The sequence below is a fragment of the Macaca thibetana genome, chromosome 4 (genome assembly GCF_024542745.1).
Source record: "Macaca thibetana thibetana isolate TM-01 chromosome 4, ASM2454274v1, whole genome shotgun sequence".
In the NCBI taxonomy this organism is placed as follows: Eukaryota; Metazoa; Chordata; class Mammalia; order Primates; family Cercopithecidae; genus Macaca; species Macaca thibetana.
This window is the reverse complement of record NC_065581.1, coordinates 105884443-105904677: the sequence shown is the minus strand read 5'-3', so window position 1 is coordinate 105904677 and position 20235 is coordinate 105884443. Positions and strand designations below refer to the sequence as shown.

The following is a 20235-nucleotide window of genomic DNA, read 5'->3' as shown; positions in this document are numbered from 1 at the left end:
ATTTTAGATACACTAAAAAACAGTTGTGTTTGGGCCAGGCGTGATGATTCATGCCTGTAATCCCAGCACTTAGAGGTCAAGGTGGGCAGATTGCTTGAGCCCAGGAGCTCTAGGCCAGTCCAGGGGTTCAAGATCAGTGAGACCTCATCTCTCCAAAAAAATAAAAAAAATTAGCTGGGCCAGTTGGCATGTGCCTGTATTCCCAGCTACTCGGGAGGCTGAGGCAGAGGAATCGCTTGAGCCTGGGAGACAGAGGTTTCAGTGAGCCATGATCACGCACTACACTCTAGCCTGGGAGACAGAGTAAGATTCTGTCTCAGAAAAAAAAATAGTAACAGTAATAGCTGGGTTTGGAATTCAGGGTTTAGAATTCAGAATAACAGTAGGTTTCCTTCGGTACATTAATGATATTTTCACTGATATTTCTTGTTGCTCAGGAGAAATCTAAGTCTAATTGTTGTTTCTTTGTAGGCAAAACAGTAGCAAAGAAGTTTAAGAAAGTGCTCTGTAGGACCACACCGCCTGGTTTCAAATCCAATTCCACAAACGACTTGTATTAGTCTTTTTTTTTTTAAGAATGCTTTGACATCTTAGGACCTTAAGGACCCAGGGAGTGACTGCCTCTCTCTGGGTCTGGGATAGCTAACTGCTAGAGGTAGCAAACAACTTGCCTGTGAGCATGCCTCTCATATGCAAACCAACCAATCCCAGCTGCACACCCCCAAACACCACACACAGCCAATGCTTCCCTTACTCTAAATCTCCTTGGAGCCAGATACTAGACAACTAGAGACCACCTCTCTGGTCTGCCAAAATTATTCGAACTATCCAATCCTAAATGTGCTCAGCTCATCTACCCTGTCTCGCTCATTCCTTCCCACAAAAAAACACAATAAAAGCAAGCTCCGGCCCGTGCTTTCACATTGTTCCTTATGCCTCTTGAATGACCCTGGTACTTCCCCATGTGGCCTTGCATGGTGTGGTATGCCCATTCTTCCTTGGGAACTGTACATAATAAACTCTTCTTTCAAGGTAGTTGTCTCTGTGTCTGTCTTCTTACCATACCTGATTAAAACAAAATCCACGTACATTTGAAAGCACTACACATATGATAATGGGCTAGTTAATTAACCTCTCTGTGTCTCACTTTCCTCATCTATAAAATGGTGGTAATAAGGGAACTACTGTAAAGGGTTGTTACAAATATCACATAAGTTAATATATGTAAAACACACACAATAGTGCCTATTCCAAATTAAGTGTTCAATAAATATTACTTATCATTAGTATCAATATTATGTTCCATCTGGCAGTTTTAAGATCTTTGTTTTTGATGTTCTTACAATTCTCTACTTTATGTCTGGGTATGGGTTTGTTTTTATATACCCCACTCAAGATTTGGTATGCTCCTTCGATCTTAGAACTCACATTTTTCTTCAATTCTGCAATATTCTTAATAATTATCACTTTGACCTCCATTCAACTTTTACTTTCTGGTACTCCTATTAGATGTATGCTAGATTTTTAAAGTCTAACCTTCAAATCTCAACTTCTTCCATTTTTTTCTGTCTCTCTGACATGCACTACGGATTATTTCCCCAAATCTACCTTCCAATTCATCATCTTCTGTTTAGTTGTGTTTAGACTATCATTTGATCCATCCACTGAGTATTTCAAAAATTTTTATTTCTAAAACTTCCAGGTGACTCACTTTTATACCTGCCTGCTTTTTTTACACAGTTTTTGTCTTAAATGCAGATTTTTTTTTTAATGACCACAAATTATTCCTTTTCCTATAACCATGATCTTTGGTAGTTCCCTCCCACGGTGACTTTAGATTGATCTTACGAGTAACTTTGGCCATAGGACAACAGAAGCATAATGGAAGCTGAGACTTGGGAAGTACGTGCACATCGAAGCTTCTGTCTTGTTGCTCTTGAGAACCCTGTGACCAACACCATGTAAAGATGCCTAGGTTAGTCTGCTAGATCACAAGAGAAATGTCCAATATTCCCATTAATGAAGCCAACAAGTACCAACTGACAGCCAGCACCAGCCGCCAAGCATGTGAAGCCACATCGAACTAGCCAGCCCCTAGCTGATGGTACAAATCCATATTCAGCCCTTAGCGTGCAAGCAATAATAAATGTTTTAGCCAGTAGCCTTTAGGATGGTTTATAATGCCTCAAAAAGCTGACATGTAATTTCTAAACTTTATACGAGATATATGAGGTTGCTGCCAGCATAACTTGGTATACTGTTTCACAGTAAATTTTACTTTTTTATAAGTAGAGGGAATAGAGGAATACACTATAAAATAACGATAAAAAGTATACCATAGGGCCAAGTGTGGTGGCTCATGCCTATAATCCCAGTGATTTGGGAGGCCAAGATGGGATGATTGCTTGAGACCACAAATCAACTGACTATATCTGTGGCACATGCCTGTAATCCCAGCTACTCAGAAGCCTGAGGCAGGAGGACTGCTTGAGCTCAGGAGCCCAACACCAGCCTAGGCAACATAGTGAGACCCACATTTCAAAAAAACAACAAAAAAAACCCTAATGGAATATGTAAGTATGGGCCTATTCCACTCCATCGATCTATTTATCTATCCTTATATAAACACTGCACTGTTTAGATTACTGTAGGTTTTTTGTTGTTGTTGTTACTGTGTTTGTTTTGTTCTTGTTTTTGACAGTCTCACTATGTTGCCCAGGCTGGATGGAGTGCAGTGGCCCGATCTCAGCTCACTGAAACCTCCGCCTCCCAGGTTCAAGCAATTCTCCTGACAGCCTCCCAAGTAGCTGGGATTACAGGCACCCACCACCACACTCGACTAATTTTTGTATTTTGGGTAGAGACAGGGTTTCACCACGTTGGCCAGGCTGGTCTTGAACTCCTAACTTTGTGATCTACCCACCTTGGCCTCCCAAAGTGCTGGGATTACAGGTGTGAGCCACCGTGCCCTACAGATTACTACAGATTACTGTAGTTTTTAAAGTAAGTCTTGAAGCTAGCAGTATAAATTCTCCAGCTGTGTCCTTCCTTTTCAAGATGAACTATTCTAGGTCCTTGGTACTTCCACATAATTTTAGAGTCTGCTTGTCAATTTCTATTTAAAAGCACCTTTAAGATTATGGGGCCAGGCGCAGTGATTCATGCCTGTAATCCCAGCACTTTGGGAGGCCAAACGAGGTCAGGAGATTGAGATCATCCTGGCTAACACGGTGAAACGCCATCTCTACTAAAAATACAAAAAAATTAGCCAGGAGTGGTGGCGGGCACCTGTAGTCCCAGCTACTTGGGAGGCTAAGGCAGGAGAATGGCCGAAACCAGGAGGCGGAGCTTGCAGTGAGCGAAGATTGCGCCTGCACTCCAGGCTGGGCAACAGAACAAGACTCCATCTCAAAAAAAAAAAAAAAAAAAAAAAAAAAAGATTACGATGGTGATTACATAAAATCTGAAACACTGATGTTAAGTAGAGAACGGGGAGAAATTTTTAGACTAAGAAAGACACAGAAAGTAAAAGGGAAGAGACTATAACTTAAAAATAAAACAAATATTTGAAAATTCCATTAAGTTTAACAACATGGAGGTCACTGGGATCTTCATATCAGCAGTTTCATTGCCCTGGTAGAAAAAGCCAGAGTGAAACTTCATTTCATGCTTTCATTCTGATTTATAAAACCTGAATTGTAGCTGGGTACACAGATAAGAAAAAAGACTACATCACCTTTCTTTCTTTCTAGTTAACGATGGGCACTTACTAAGAAATGGCTAATGAAATATGAGTGGATGTGTCGTGCAATTTCTGAAAAGTGTCCTTAAAAAGAAGGGTATGCGCCTTTCTTCCTCCTTCCCTCCTCCCTCTTGCTAGAATGAGCAACTGACAGTTTGAATTAAAGCAGTCATCTTACCATGAAGCATCTTATTAAGGACGGTAGAGCAGTCAGATAGAAGAATCCAAGTCCCTGATGATTACAGAGCTGCTGCCATAAAAGCATGGCTGCCTACCTATGCAATTACATACATATTTAAGCCAGTATTATCTTGTTTTCTGTGTAGTACAGCTGATCTAATTCTAACACACCACAGTTCTTAATATCTATATGCCAGTGATCTCAGAGTACCTCTAGCTACGACCTTTCCTGACCCATCTATCCAACAGCTATCGGAACATTTTCACTTAGATGTCCAATAAGCCTTTCATACTTAACTATCCAAAACAGAATTATTTACTTTTTCTATCCAAACTCTTCTTCCACAAATCTTCTCCATCACCATCCACCAAATGGTCAATGCTTTTTTATTGTAAATGGTAAATGATCTACCTCTTAACTGAAGCAAGAAAACAGTTGTTGCCCTTGATTCCTTGTTTTTCCCTTACCCTACATCCAAAGCATGCATAGTTGCTCTTCTCTATCATCAAAACATACCCCAAAATCCATCCATTTTTCTCTGTATTCACTGCTACTCTTGTCTAGTTCAAGCCAATATCATCTCTCATTTGGAGTAATAAAATGACACCTCAATGGTGCTTTTTGTAACTTAAGAAATCCTTCTCAGATTTAAAAAAAAAAAAAAAGTTCTGGAGATAGATAGTAGTGCTGGTTGCACAATGTGAATGTCACTGAACTCAACATCTCAAAATGGTTAACATGATAAATCTTATGTGTAACAAGATTTAACAAAGCAAACAAAAAAGAAATCTTTCCTAGAGACAATGGTCTCTTATATTTCTTTCCAAATACCTTGCAGCTGTGCCATTCACATTTAGGTCTTTATCTGGAAACTGTCGTCAGTAGTTTGAAAGAAAGAATCTAATCCTGTCTATATTCCACAACGATGCCACATATTTCATCATCCTTTATTAGAATATTCTATGCTTTCCCCCTGCTTTGTAATACTACTTAGTGGTATACTAAGCTCCCATCATAAACACGTATGTTTCTAGTGTCTCTATTCTGTTCCATGAATCTACTTCTCTTTCCTTGAATCAATATCATACCACCTTAATAATTACAACTTTATATTAAGCTTTGGTATCTGATAGAGAGAGACCTTATTTTTCTTCTTCCTCAAAATTGACTTCACTATTCTTGGCCCTTTGCCTTTCCATATAAATTTTAAGTTCAGCATGTCAAGTTCCATAAAACAATATGGTGATTTTAATTGGCATCACACTGAATTTGTACAATTGAGGAAAACTGACATCATTTTGTTGAGTCTTTCCATCCATGAATACGGTATATCTTACCATTTACTTGGGTCATCTTTTGTGTTCCAACAGAGCCTTACAATTTTCTGTCTAAAGGACTACACAGCTTTAGGTTGATCTACTTCTAGATAACTTCAGTTTTCAACGCCATTATGAATAGTGTCTTTATTATTAAAACTCCTAGTTAATTGTTACTGATATACAGAAGGTTTTTAAATGCAGAAATTAAGGCAATTTCTGACATCCCCCGGCCAAAATAACCCCTCTAGTCACCCTTTATCACATCACCAAATGGTACTTATTCCTTAACCGATTTGTGTCTCTCTGCCCCAACCAAAATTAGTTACTTGTTCACCATTGTATCCCAAGTGTCTAGAATAATAGCTGGCACACATCAAGTGCACAAAAATGGAACTGATGAGGTCAAGGAAGAGAATGTATGCAAGATGAAAAAAAGCAAATTGAAAGAGGGAACTAAATGGAAGAGCTGGGTTCCTAAGCGATCACATGAACACACACGATGTAAAAAAAAAAAAAAAAAAAAAAAAAAAAAAAAAAAAAAAAAAAAAAAAAAAAAAAACGCAGTATGAGGTCGGGCGCGGTGGCTCACACCTGTAATCCCAGCACTCTGGGAGGCTGACGGGGGCGGATCACCTGATATCAGGAATTCCGGACCAGCCTGGCCAACATGGACAAACCCCGTCTCTACTAAAAATACGAAAATCAGCCGGGCGTGGTAGCGCACGCCCGTAATCCCAGTTACTAGGGAGACTGAAGCAGGAGAATTGTTTGAACCTAGGGGACGGAGGTTGCAGTGAGCGCAGATCGCGCCACTGCACTCCGGCCTGACCGACAGACCGAGACTCCATCTCAAAAAAAAAAAAAAAAAAGAAGGTAGCATGAGCTTAATTCGGGAAGTACAATTTAACCTAAGGAACAGAAAACAAGAATCTCATATCTCAACTAGTAAAAATAATGAGAGTGCTCCTTTAGATTACAGAACAGATTTGGGGAAAGGGAATCACTTCAGAAGCTTCTGGGGTCTTTCACTTTTAAATGACCGTTGCCGAGTTTAGAGATCTCTCAGTATTCAATCGGTTCCATCTCTGGGGTTAGAGAGGGAGCCGGAAGCGGTGGTCTGGAAGGCTCAGAAGTGACCGGTGAGGCCCTTTCCTCCTCCTCCTCATTATCTCTCCGTGACTACCGAGCCCAGGAAGAAGGACCGGTAGGTGCACTCCCCGAGGCCTCGACAGCAGCCAGAGAAAGGCAGCGACCGGGAAAGACGAGTCAGGCTCGCGACCACCAGAGAGAGGCCCTCACACCCAGGGGAGCGTCAGCGGGTCGGTCCGGTCCGCGCGCCTTACGGTGGCGCCCGGCCGTGCCCGGCCACTGCCCTCCCCATTCTCCACTCCCCACCGCGCCCAGCTGCTCCGACGCCCCCGTCCGCCCCCACACTAGCCCGGCCTTCACGTCCTACCTGCCGGCACGCAGACTCAGTCTGTCCCCAACTGCTCGCCGGACCCAGTTGTCTGGGGAGCCCTCCCCTTTCCTCGGCTCCCGGCCGGGGCCTTCCACCCGGCGGCGGGCGGCTTATGACCCCGCCCCCTCGGCCCTCTCCGGGCCCGCCTACTGCCGGCTCGCTCCACTCACAACAGCGTCCCTAGCGCGATGACGTATAGGCGCAGGCGCACTGTGTCGGCGACGCCGAGGCGCTTCTGCATCTGTGGGCTGAGGTGTGTGGCAAGCGTCCGAGTGGCTGGGGAAAGTGGGGTGTGGGCAGACTGAGGGGTCCCAAAGAAAGAGGGGAAGAAGAGGAAAGCCCAAGAAGCCTGTCCACCGGGTGCTGGGGGCACAGGGCGGTGTCCCCCACTCTCTCCAGGCCCTTCCTGGCGGGGCCGCACTGCAGTTCCGCACTCGTTTAATCGTGGGTTTCCTGTGGGGCTAGGGCTCGCCCTGCGCCCAGGTGTAAGTGGAAGTTAGTTAAGTGGGCGGACGCTGAGTGATTTCTTTCCAGCCTAGGTCCGCACAGGACGTGATTTATTTAGTGAAGGGGCACAAGATCTGGAAACCTGGCTTGTACTTTTTTCCCCTTTCCCCGGGAACTACGGCTTAATCTCTTCCTTTGGTCTCCTCATCTGTAAAATGAGGTGGTTGGGGCCGGGCGCGGTGACTCACGCCTGCAGTCCCAGCTCATTGGGAGGCCGAGGCGGGTGGATCACTTGAGGCCAGGAGTTCGAGACCAGCCTGGCCAACATGGTGAAACCCCGTCTCCACTAAAAATACAATAGATTGGCCGGGCACGGTGGCTCACGCCTGTAGTCCCAGCACTTTGGGAGGCCGAGGTAGGTGGATCATTTGAGATCAGGAGTTCAAGACCAGCCTGGCCAACATGGTGAAACCCCGTCTCTACTAAAAATGCAAAAATTAGCCTGGCGTGGTGGCGGGCGCCTGTAGTCCCAGCTGCTCGGAGGCTGAGGCAGGAGAATCTCTTGATCTCCGGAGGCAGAGGTTGCAGTCAGCCGCCATCACGCCACTGCACTCCAGCCTGGGCGACAGAGCGAGACTCTGTCGCAAAGTATATGTGTGTGTGTGTATATATATATACACAATACAATACAATAAATTAGCTGGGCTTGGTAGCTCATGCCTGTAGTCGCAGTTACTCGAGAGGCTGAGGTGGGAGAATGGCTTGAACCTGGGAGGCAAGAGGTTGCAGTGAGCTGAGATCGCACCACTGCACTCCAGCCTGGGCGACAGAGCCAGACCCTGTCTCAATAAAATAAAATATAAACTAAAAGGAGGTGGTTGGGCTCACTGTGTAATTTTTGAAGCACCTTTCAGAACTATCTTTGAGTCCTGTCTCCCAGGATCTTACCCTTTGTCATTCTCCTGAATGGGAAAAGAAATCCTTTGAATAACGGACAGTTTACACCTGGGTTGGGCACACTGGTGTAGAGTTAGGCTGCTTGCTTCTATTAGGGCTAATTGACCTTGGGTAGAGTTGGTTGGCAAGTAAGATGTGGCAATATTCCAAGTAGACTCATTTTAATTTTGTTAAAAAATCAGAATGTCTCTTAATGTTAACTGTCTTTCATAGACTTAACTGTTAAATATTGACACTTAATTATTTTGCCTCATTTCAGAGGCAGTCCCCAAAGTATATGAAAGTTAATGATTTTTAATTCAGTGTTACCTTCTTCTTTTTATTAGCATTCTTGAGGTCATCTGAACCTTCTGACTAAGAAAACATGGTCAACGTCTTGAAAGGAGTGCTTATAGAATGGTTAGTAGTTTTGATACTTCATGAGTTTTAAGTTTAAATATTGAATCTTGACTTACGTGTGTGTCTTTTCTAAAACCCTGTTGTTTTTAAGATATGAATGAAATCAAGTCTTTCACTTTTAACAAGTGGCACAGATTTTGTTGCAAAGTTCCTAGTGCCAGATTTCAGTCCCTCTGTTGAATTGATGGAACTGGCATGATCAGAGGCAGCATATTTGTTAGATGAGTCATCTTTAGAGGAACAGTGCTTGCATTCTCCTCAAACATGACTAGAATTTTAGGTCCTGAAAGAGTTCAGGAACTTGCTTAAGTCTTTACCATTACAAACTGTAGACTTTAAAGAGAAAAACAAGAGAGCCAAGTGGAGAAGGTTTCTTAAATTCCTTTAGATACATTCCAGAGGAGAAACTAAAAACCATAAATGGGCAGGGTTGAGGTCCTCAAAGCAATCCAATGTCTAGGAACCCTGCTCTGTGGACACTCCCATTGTCTGAAAATACTACTGTCTACCTTTCTGTGCCTCTAATATGAGCCAGTGCATGGATAATGATACTGTTTACTGTGATGGCAAAGCTGAGGAGGAGAAGGACCAAACCCTTGGACACTGCCAACAACATAAGCTCATGCATTATGATTAGTGTATGATAGTGGTGAAGGCTGCTTTTGTCACCATCTTGGTTCTGGCTGGTTTCTTTACTGTATCCTCGCTTATCAGTCGGGTCTTCTGACCTGTTGTTTACTGTCTCTCCTGTCTTAGAAACTAGTTCTGCTGAATTCCTATCTCACAGCTGCTTCCACTGTCCCAGGAATCTCTCCAATTTGAATCTCTCCAAATTCCAGTCCCATCATTGTATTAATATAAGCTAATGTGTAATAACTTATATAGTGCTGTTCCACATATATCTTAAGTTGGCTTCACTTACTGCCATATTTAAGCTCCATTTCTATCAGTTATGTTTAACTGATTTTTAAGTCTGCAGAGATTTGCTAAAGAAGTAAACCAAATTATGATGATGGCCATTTATTCTGACCTTCAGTGAATTGAAAAATCAGGGCACTTGGATATAGTTAAATTCTTAACTCCCAAGGGCTTATCACATACTAAAATTGAAGGCTATAAAAAAAAGTTTTATGTTTATAAATTTACATTTTTATGTCAAAACTGAAAGGTTGGTGAAAACTTCCTCTTTGTTGGGATCCACCATTAACTGCCAGGCTCACAGTAAGTATTCTCCCAAGTCTAGCCTCCCAAGCAATTCCCAAAGCAAGCAACACATGACCACAGTATGTCTGTGTCCAGTTCCAGATGCTGGAGCAGACCTCTGGTTTAACAGTTGCCACAATTGGTTTGGCAAGTGCTTCAGCAAAAATTTGTTGGCAAGGTGCAAATTCCAACCAGTTTACATCACGATAGCAAAGAATCTGGAGAAATATGTATTATTAAACCACCCTTATCCTTATGAGTTTGGCTTCTAAACCTGTATTGTTTCTGAGAAGCTAGTAAGAAGTATGACAAAACCAATCTAACCATTGTTCTGTTTTTTTCTCAGCATGTATAAATCTTTTCTCAGCCTTTGCTTCTCAGTAGGGCCATGTTCACTGAAGTTTTCCAGGCACCCAAAACAGTGCCTGAGACAGAGACAGAGAGAGAAAGAGATACACATACACATATATAGCTATGGCTTAGTAAATATTTGTTTACCGAATGAATTTTGTTAACAGAATTGAGTCCAGGTTTGTGATCTCAGGCAAAATTCCAAATTTGTTAATGTTCCTTTATAGCCTCTCTAGTCCTACAGTGAGATTCACAGTGGATAAGATGAGATTCTTGATAAAGTTTTAGTTCAAAACAGATGTGTATACTAGGCCTCCATTTAGCATGTTATATATCAAAATAGCTTGTAAATGAGGAGGCTGTTGTCTTCAGTCATAGCTTTTAAAAAGCAGGCATGCCACCAAGCTGCTGATGGAAGTGTAATCCTGAGAAACAACTGAAAGCAACTTGTGATGGGTGTTTTGTGCTTTTATATCCTTTAACACAGTAACTCCGTTTCTATAAGTTTAGGAAATCACTGGGCGCAGTGGCTCACTCCTGTAATCCTAACACTTCGGGAGGCCGAGGCGGGTGGATGACTTGAAGTCAGGAGTTTGAGACCAGCCTGGCCAACATGGTGAAACCCTGTCTCTACTACAAATACAAAAATTAGCCAGGCATGGTCGCAAACGCCTATAATCCCAGCTACTGGGGAGGCTGAGGCAGGATAATCACTTGAACCCAAGAGGCAGAGGTTGCAGTGAGCCAAGATCGTGCCACTGCACTCCAGCCTGGGTGACATGGTGAGACTCCATTTCAAAAAAAAAAAAAAAATTTAGGAAATGATCAGAACTGCCAATAAAAATGTGTGTATTTAATGTGCTAGAAAAAGAAATTTGTTGATTGTGGCATATTTTAATCAAATAATATAGCTATTAAAATATTCTCAGACATTTTAAGTGATTCAGGGAAATGACATTGCACAATGATGTTAAGTAAAAACACCTGGATTCCTGTATTAACACTGTTTTCCATGTGACATGTGCTATGGAAGCACTTGCTAATATTAATTTAGTTTTCACAACAGCCCTTTGAGGTAGGTGCTATCATCCCCATTGCATGTACAAGGTGAGATGCAGGGAAATTAATCAATTGCTCAGTTACACAGCTGTTGTTAAACTGGGATTTTTTAAAATCCTAGTATTGTGGCTCCAGAGCCCAAGCTACTAAACTTTACATATACTATCTCTCCATTATAAAACTAAGTATAATATGGTATTTGCTTTTTTTTTTTTTTTTTTTTTGGTGGCGGAGTCTCACTCTGTCACCCAGCCTGGAGTGCAGTGGCACGATCTTGGCTCACTTCAGCCTCTGCCGCCTGGGTTCAAACAATTCTCCTGCCTCAACCTCTCAAGTAACTGGGATTACAGGCACCTGCCACCATGCCTGGCTAATTTTTGAAGTTTTAGTAGAGACAGGGTTTTACTATCTTGGCCAGGCTGGTCTTGAACTCCTGACCTCGTGATCCACCTGGCTCAGCCTCCCAAAGTGTTGGGATTACAGGCGTGAGCCACCGCGCCCAGCCTATGTTTGCTTTTTAAGAGGTTATATGTATGTCTTAGAATTATACCCATATATATTCACAGGTTAATGGTTTCGTAATCAAAATAGTAAATTGCCGAGACCAGCTCGGTCGGGGAGACCCTAACCCAGCGGCGCTAGAGGAATAAAAGACATACACACAGAAATATAGAGGTGTGGAGTGGGAAATTAGGAGTCTCACAGCCTTCAGAGCTGAGAGCCTCGAACAGAGATTTACAGAGATTTACCCACGTATTTATTATCCTCGTTCCAGTAAACCCACAACCTTCCAGCGTGGGTGTCATGGCCATCACAAATATGTCACAGTGCTGCAGAGATTTCGTATATGGCCAGTTTTGGGGCCAGTTTATGGCCAGATTTTGGGGTACCTGTTCCCAACAGTAAATCATTTGATAGGGATAGAACTAACTGTAATTTAAACCTCTCTGCCTGTATCCTCTCACAGGCTCTTGGCATTTTAATTGCTCATTTGAGTACCTACTATGAGCAAGATGTTTTATAAATATTCTCTGGTCCATCAACTTTGCAGTGTAGCTATGGTACTAACATTGCTGTTACAGATCACAAGCTCTTTGGCTCCCTATGTAATAAAAATTAACACAGCTACACAGTTTTCCCAGATGAGGCTTTTAATTCAGGGTTTATCCACAAATGCAAGGGAGACAGTACAGTAGTAAGAACTCTGCTGCTGATCCCCACAAAAGCTGACAGGGACTTTTTGATTAGGCAAAGCATGGGAATTGACATCAGGGATAAGGTATGCAGGCTGGGCTGGGCAAAGCACATGAAGGGTACAGTATGTGGTCAGCATCTGTGGTTGCAGTGGTTGTCTTGAGTAATGGGCCACCTGGTGATCTGGCCAGTGACTACGAGTACCAGGTTGCAAATCAGTTGTTCAGCTTTCTTTATTATTAGTATTATTATTATTATTATACTTTAAGTTCTGAGTTAAATGTACAGAACATGCAGTTTTGTTACATAGGTATACATGTGCCATGGTAGTTTGCTGCACCCATCAACCCATCACCTACACTAGGTATTTCTCCTAATGTTATCCCTCCCTTAGCCCCCCACCCCCCACAGGCCCTGGTGTGTGATGATCACCCACTGTGTCCATGTGTTCTCATTGTTCAAATCCCACTTATGAGTGAGAACATGTGGTGTTTGGTTTTCTGATCTTGTGATAGTTTGCTGAGAATGATGGTTTCCAGCTTCACCCATGTCCCTACAAAGGACATGAACTCATCCTTTTTTATGGCTGCATAGTATTCCATGGTGTATATGTGCTGCATTTTCCTAATCCAGTCTATCATTGATGGACATTTAGGTTGGTTCCAAGTCTTAGCTATTGTGAATAGTGCCACAATAAACATATGTATGCATGTATCTTTATTGCAGAATGATTTATAATCCTTTGGGTATATACCAAGTAATGGAATTGCTGGGTCAAATGGTATTTCTAGTTCTAGATCCTTGAGGAATTGCTACACTGTCTTCCACAATGGTTGAACTAATTTACACTCCCACCAACACTGTAAAAACTTTCCTATTTTTCCACAACCTCTCCAGCATCTGTTGTTTCCTGACTTTTTAATGATTGCCATTCTAACTGGTGTGAGATGGTATCTCATTGTGGTTTTGATTTGCATTTCTCTAATGACCAGTGATGATGAGCATTTTTTTTTTTTATATGTCTGTTGACTGCATAGATGTCTTCTTTTGAAAAGTGTCTGTTCATATCCTTTGCCCATTTTTTGATGGGGTTGTTTGCTTTTTTCTTGTAAATTTGTTTAAGTTCTTTGTAGATTCTGTATATTAGCCCTTTGTCAGACCGGTAGATTGCAAAAATTTTCTCCCATTCTGTAGGTTGCCTGTTCACTCTGATGATAGTTTCTTCTATCTGTGCAGAAGCTCTTTAGTGTAATTAGATCCCATTTGTCAATTTTGGCTTTTGTTGCCATTGCTTTCGTGTTTTAGACATGAAGTCTTTGCCCATGTCTATGTCCAGGTTTTCTTCTAGGATTTTTATGGTCCTAGGTGTTATGTTTAAGTCTTTGATCCATCTTGAGTTGATTTTTGTATAAGGTGTAGGGAAAGGGTCCAGTTTCAGTTTTCTGCGTATGGCTAGCCAGTTTTCCCAACATCATGTATTAAATAGGGAATCTTTTCCCCATTGCTTGTGTGTGTCAGGTTTGTGAAAGATCAGATGGTGGTAGATGTGTGGTGTTATTTCTGAGGCCTCCGTTTTGTTCCATTGGTCTATATATCTGTTGTGGTACTAGTACCACGCTGTTTTGGTTACTGTGGCCTTGTAGTATAGTTTGAAGTCAGGTAGTGTGATGGCTCCAGCTTTGTTCTTCTTGCCCAGGATTGTCTTGGCTATGTGGGCTCTTTTTGGGTTCCATATGAAGTTTAAAGTAGTTTTTTCCAATTCTGTGAAGAAAGCCAGTGGTAGCTTGATGGGGATAGCATTGAATCTATAAATTACTTTGGGCAGTAAGGCCATTTTCACGATATTGATTCTTCCTATTCATGAGCATAGAATGTTTTTCCCTTTGTTTGTTTCCTTTCTTATTTCCTTGAGCAGTGGTTAATAGTTCTCCTTGAAGAGGTCCTTCACATCCCATGTAAGTTGCATTCCTAGGTATTTTATTCTGTTAGTAGCAGTTGTGATTGGGAGTTCACTCATGATTTGGCTCTCTGTCTGTTATTGGTGTATAGGAATGTTTGTGATTTTTGCATGTTGATTTTGTATCCTGAAACTTTGCTGAAGTTGCTTATCAGCTTAAGATTTTGGGTTGAGATGATGGGGTTTTCTAAATATACAATCATGTCATCTGCAAACAGAGACAATTTGACTTCCTCTCTTCCTATCTGAATACCCTTTATTGCTTTCTCTTGCCTGATTGCCCTGGCCAGAACTTCAATACTATGTGGAATAGGAGTGGTGAAAGAGAGCATTCTTGTCTTGTGCCGATTTTCAAAGGGAATGCTTCCAGTTTTTGCCCATACAGTATGATATTGGCTGTAGGTTTGTCATAATTAGCTCTTATTATGTTGAGATACATTCCATCGATACCTAGTTTATGGAGAGTTTTTAGCATGAAAGACTGTTGAATTTTGTCGAAGGCCTTTTCTGCTGTTAAATTTTGTCGAAGGCCTTTTCTGCATCTTTTGAGATAATCATGTGGTTTTTGTCATTGGTTCTGTTTATGTGATGGATTACATTTATTGATTTGCATATGTTGAACCAGCCTTGCGTCCCAGGGATGAAGCCTACTTGATCGTGGTGGATAAGCTTTTCAACGTGCTGCTGGATTCAGTTTGCCAGTATTTTATTGAGGATTTTCTTTTTTTTTTTTTTTTTTTTGAGACGGAGTCTTGCTCTGTCGCCCAGGCTGGAGTGCAGTGGCGCGATCTCGGCTCACTGCATGCTCCGCCTCCCGGGTTCACGCCATTCTCCTGCCTCAGCCTCCCGAGTAGCTGGGACTACAGGCGCCCACAACCGCGCCCGGCTAATTTTTTGTATTTTTAGTAGAGACGGGGTTTCACCGTGGTCTCGATCTCCTGACCTTGTGATCCGCCCGCCTCGGCCTCCCAAAGTGCTGGGATTACAGGCGTGAGCCACCGCGCCCGGCGAGGATTTTCACATTGATGTTCGTCAGGGATATTGGCCTAAAATTCTCATTTTTTGTTGTGTCTCTACCAGGGTTTGGTATCAGGATAATGCTGTTCTCCCAGTTCCCTGACCTCCTTTTCCACTGAGCTTATCCTCCACCTCATCACAGCCACTCATTCTCATAGTTGTAGCTAGACTTGTCCTTCCTTACCCACATGCCAGCTCTTCAGTCTCATTTCAGGCATCAGCCTCTGACCACCACCTCCTCTTTTGAGTTCACTCCCTCTAATACCTCACCCCATCATTTCTTCAACTTCGCCAGACCTATGGTCTATTGATATTCCCATCTGTTCAGATTCCCACCCCTTTCTAGCTTCCAATCTACCTTTCTGGTCATTGTAGCAAAATTTCTCAGTAAAGAGAAGACTTGGTTCTCTTCACTGTCTCTGATTTCTCTCCTCCCATATGACACCCACTCCAGTCATGCTTTCCCTATTATGACTCCACCAAAACTGCTATTGTCAAGGTCCAGTGACTTTCTGAATACAGTGGGCAATTTTCAGTCCTTATCTTGCTATACCCTGTAAGCTTTTGACAGAATTGATCACTCCCACTTCCTGAGTAGCCTTTGTTCACGTCGCTTTCAGGACTCTTTGGGTTTTCTTTCTACCTCAGTGGTCACTTCTTACTCAACTTCTTCACTCAGGGGCCAGTAGGCATCTCAAAATATAACATCAAAAACTAAACCTTTTTTTTTTTTTTTTTTTTTTAAATACAGTCAGGATATCTCACTGTGCTGTCCAGGCTAGTCTCTAACTCCTGACCTCAAGCCATCCTCCAGCCTAGGCCTCTCAAAGTGCTGGGATTACAGCATAAGCCACTATGCCCTCCCTAAAACCAAACTTGATCTTACCTGCAAACCTCTTCTTACACATTCCTCTTTATCTCAGTAAAAATCTCCAGTCTTCCATTTGCTCAGACCAAAAATCTTGGAGTTTCCTTGTCCCTCTTTCTCAAAGCTCATGTCCAGTATTAGCAAATTATGTTGGTTTTATGTCAGTATATATCTAGAATTCAACCACTCATCACCTCCACTATTACCACCTACATCAAAATCATCATCTCTTGCCTGGATGTCACCTCATGGGTCCCCTGCTTCCATCCTTGCCTCTGCCACTCCCAGTCTTTTCTCAACCCAGCAGCCAATATGATCCTTACAATTAAACTTTAAGTCAGTTTGTAAGTTAAATCATGTCACTTGGTAAAAGCCAAAGTCCCCCAAATCAGTTCTGAGGCTCATACTCATCTATGAATAGAAGTAATTCCTGTGTTAGCATCAGTTAATACCTGTGCTTGTACTTAAACCTTATTTTTCTTGTTTTCAGTAAATTATAGTGACATCTTTTGTATTAAATTGTTACCTTTACAATTGATATTGACAGTTCTTAAGACACCAAAAGATTATGTGAGATTGTTTTCTCAAGAATTGCAAAAATCTGTGGTGCAGCTTGACATTTTTATATTTATTTTTTGCTAAACACATTGTGTATTAGATCTAAAGAGTGTCCTTTGTCATAATTCAGGGTTTTTATGAAAGAGACATTTTGCTGTAAATCCTATTCTTTCCAAAGCAAAAACCACAAGTTAATAAAATTGAATTTGGATCTCTTCCCTTGAGTACCTATTGCAAGCCAAGCACTGTCCTAGACATTATCTCCTTTAATTTCCGTAAACAATTCTGTTAGGTAGCCTTACTTTTGTATTTGGAAACAGAGGCTCTGGGAGATAAGTACGTATTCTATTCAAGGTCACACAAATAAGTGATGAAGCTGGGGTTGAATCCAGGTATGACTCTTGCTATACACCCTGCCTGATCAAAGTGACTGTTTAACTGGTTTTGTAAGTTAATTTGTCACTGGTAAGACATTGAACACCTGCTGTTTCCTTAGATGTAATGGGTATAGACAAGGAAGAAATTCATTTTTTAAATCAGTTAAGAAAGCTGTGATTCTAGGCCCTACTAACTACAAAGCTTTGAATATTCTTTCATTTTTTTCACTTAGTGACAAATTATTCTTTTTTTTTTTTTTTTTTTTTTTTTTTTTTTTTTGAGACGGAGTCTCACACTGTTGCCCAGGCTGGAGTGCGGTGGTGCGATCTCGGCTCACTGCAAGCTCCGCCTCCCGGGTTCCCGCCATTCTCCTGCCTCAGCCTCCTGAGTAGCTGGGACTACAGGCGTCCGCCACCGCGCCCGGCTAATTTTTTTGTATTTTTAGTAGAGACGGGGTTTCACCGTGGTCTCGATCTCCTGACCTTGTGATCCGCCCGCCTCGGCCTCCCAAAGTGCTGGGATTACAGGCTTGAGCCACCGCGCCCGGCGACAAATTATTCTTTAAAAATCTTGCCGTTGGCCTCTGCCTCTTTAACTTACACTAATAGTTCTAAAATGAAGCCATGTCTATAAATTGTTAACACTTGAGGCAGAGAGGAAGTAAGGGATTGAGTAACAGAACTTTAAAAATCATTCTAAAAATTCTACATGTTCAAATTTAATTGCTCAAGTCCCTGTGGTGTGATTTGACAACAAGCGGTCTTACAATCATGTGTTTGTCTTCACAGTGATCCTGCCATGAAGCAGTTTCTGCTGTACTTGGATGAGTCCAATGCCCTGGGGAAGAAGTTCATCATTCAAGACATTGATGACACTCACGTCTTTGTAATAGCAGAATTGGTTAATGTCCTCCAGGAGCGAGTGGGTGAATTAATGGACCAAAATGCTTTTTCCCTTACCCAAAAATGAAAATACTCAATATGGACCATTTAGGAATTATAAGCAGCAAATGTGAAAGACTTGCCACTTGATAGGTGACTGATTAGACATAGAGGGTTGTTGTAGGAGCGTGCCACAGGAAAGACCAAGGGGTCATGATCATTTGTTCAGAAAAAAAAGCCCCTGAACTGATTTTGTTATACCATAGAATTAAAAAGAAAAAAAAAGGCTTTAACAGTTGGCTGTAATTTGTCTTTTATTATCCTTTATTAAAATACGAATGTCAATGCTTTTCCTGCCTTTTTAATACAGGAGTGTGCTTTTAAATTGTCAGTGTAACATAGGTATTTATTTTGCTCATCCCTGTGAACTGTGCATTTTTGCTGTGTGGATATGGTTGTTTGGTTTCAGTTAGAAACGTCATAGATTTGCTGTTTGAATATGCCAAGGTGGGGACTTTGACATTATGTATGTCTCACAAATCCTACCTGCATACCAGCCAGCTCTATTGATGAAGATGTAAAACTAATGTAAACTACAGTTTGCATTTCCCTGAAAATAGAATATTGTTTTTTAAGAGGGTTAGAAACAACCAAATGGGAAAGGCACATGCTGCTTTGCATCTTTAGTTTTTCCTTGTTCAAACTTTCTTGGCCACATTTTCCCATCTGTATTCTTTTTTATTAAGAAATCAGCTTAGGGAGGCTGAGGTGGGAGGATTGCTTGAGCCCAGGAGTCCGAGGTTGCTACAAACACACCACTGCACTCTAGCCTGGACAACAGAGAGACCCTGCCTCAAAAAAAAAAAAAAAAAAAGAATTCTACTTGACCTTATTCCCTATAAGAATACTTATCAAACTTACCTAAAAAAGAAAAATAGGGGCTGGGTGCGGTGGCTCAAGCCTGTAATCCCAGCACTTTGGGAGGCCGAGACGGGCGGATCACGAGGTCAGGAGATCGAGACCATCCTGGCTAACACGATGAAACCCCGTCTCTACTAAAAAATACAAAAAAATAGCCGGGCGCAGTGTCGGGCGCCTGTAGTCCCAGCTACTTGAGAGGCTGAGGCAGGAGAATGGCGTGAACCCGGGAGGTGGAGGTTGCAGTGAGCCGAGATCGTGCCACTGCACTCCAGCCTGGGTGACAGAGCGAGACTCCATCTCAAAAAAAAAAAAAAAAAAAAAAAAAAAAATATATATATATATAAAGAATTCTACTCCCCATCCCAATGAGATCACACTGCTTTGACACTTGCCTTTTCACTTAATTCTTCATGATCCTTTATTAAAAACCTGAAGCAGGATTTCTATTTCAGAGGAAAGTTTTTCTTCTGATTTTAGATGGGGAGCTTTCTTAAAACGTTGATGCCTGGCCTCAGCCCCCAGTCATTCAGATTTAGTTGCTCTGGGATGGGACCCAAGCGTCAGCATCTTTAAAAGGCCTCCCTGGTGCTTCTGCTGTGCAGTCAGAGCTGAGAACTCCTGGGCCAGTGTGTGCACAATGGAGACTTTGGGTAGGAGGGTTTGTTTTTGGGTTTCGTTTGGTTTCCAGTAGGCTAATCTACCAGCACAGCTGTTTCCTTTCACTGCCAAGGAAATGCTGAGTCTGCCCAGCAAGAACCAGCTTTTGTTAAAATTCACTAATTAGATAACTGATTCCCCAAGTCGTTGCAGGATCCTATTTATTGACAGTAGCTACCTTGAGTTGGATCATTTGGTTAGACAGAGGAAAGTCATTGCAGCACTCATAATTGGTTAAGGTTTTTAAAAAAACAAAAACATAAATTAACTAAGATATTTTAGTCTTGTGTTTATTTACTATTTACCTTCCTTTTTTTGTGCGTGTGAAACAAACTGTTAAGGTATGTCAGTATATCCTTTCTCAGGAAGAGATTTTCGGAGGTAGATGTCTAATTCAGTATTAACTGGCTTACCTAACTCTCATCACTCCTCTGGTTCCCTCAAGCCCTCAGTAACATGTGCACTTACATAAGGTCTTTGGATGTGTGACTTATATTTTATTAAATTAAGGACAGAAGTTGAGTTTGACACACAAAAACAGGGAGAGCAGAGGCAGGACCATGAGAGATATACAAACACACCTGATTTAGTGACATGAAGAATTCACAGAAATCTTGGAAGGTTTTGAACTTCTGTGGAGCCATGGAATGGAAGGGTTAGTCTTATGTCAGGCTTATCAAACACATT

At 41.8% G+C, this 20235-nt stretch overlaps 2 protein-coding genes across 4 annotated transcripts in view; one reads left to right on the top strand and one right to left on the bottom strand.

Annotated features, from left to right (window-relative positions):
* Nucleotides 1–6834, bottom strand: part of SERAC1 (serine active site containing 1) — a 59848-nt gene extending 53014 nt beyond the window's left edge. For all 3 annotated transcript variants that reach the window (XM_050786715.1, XM_050786716.1, XM_050786717.1), the window contains exon 1: nucleotides 6699–6834. The gene's annotated coding sequence lies outside the window, so the exon portion shown is untranslated. The remainder of the gene's footprint in view (nucleotides 1–6698) is intronic.
* Nucleotides 6835–6865: 31 nt separating this feature from the next.
* On the top strand, nucleotides 6866–18319 carry GTF2H5 (general transcription factor IIH subunit 5). The gene is made up of 3 exons (XM_050786776.1): nucleotides 6866–6954; nucleotides 8432–8504; nucleotides 17878–18319. Exons 2-3 carry the CDS (start codon nucleotides 8470–8472, stop codon nucleotides 18056–18058), a joined length of 216 nt encoding a protein of 71 aa, XP_050642733.1. The 5' UTR covers nucleotides 6866–6954; nucleotides 8432–8469; the 3' UTR covers nucleotides 18059–18319.
* Nucleotides 18320–20235: the final 1916 nt, after the last annotated feature.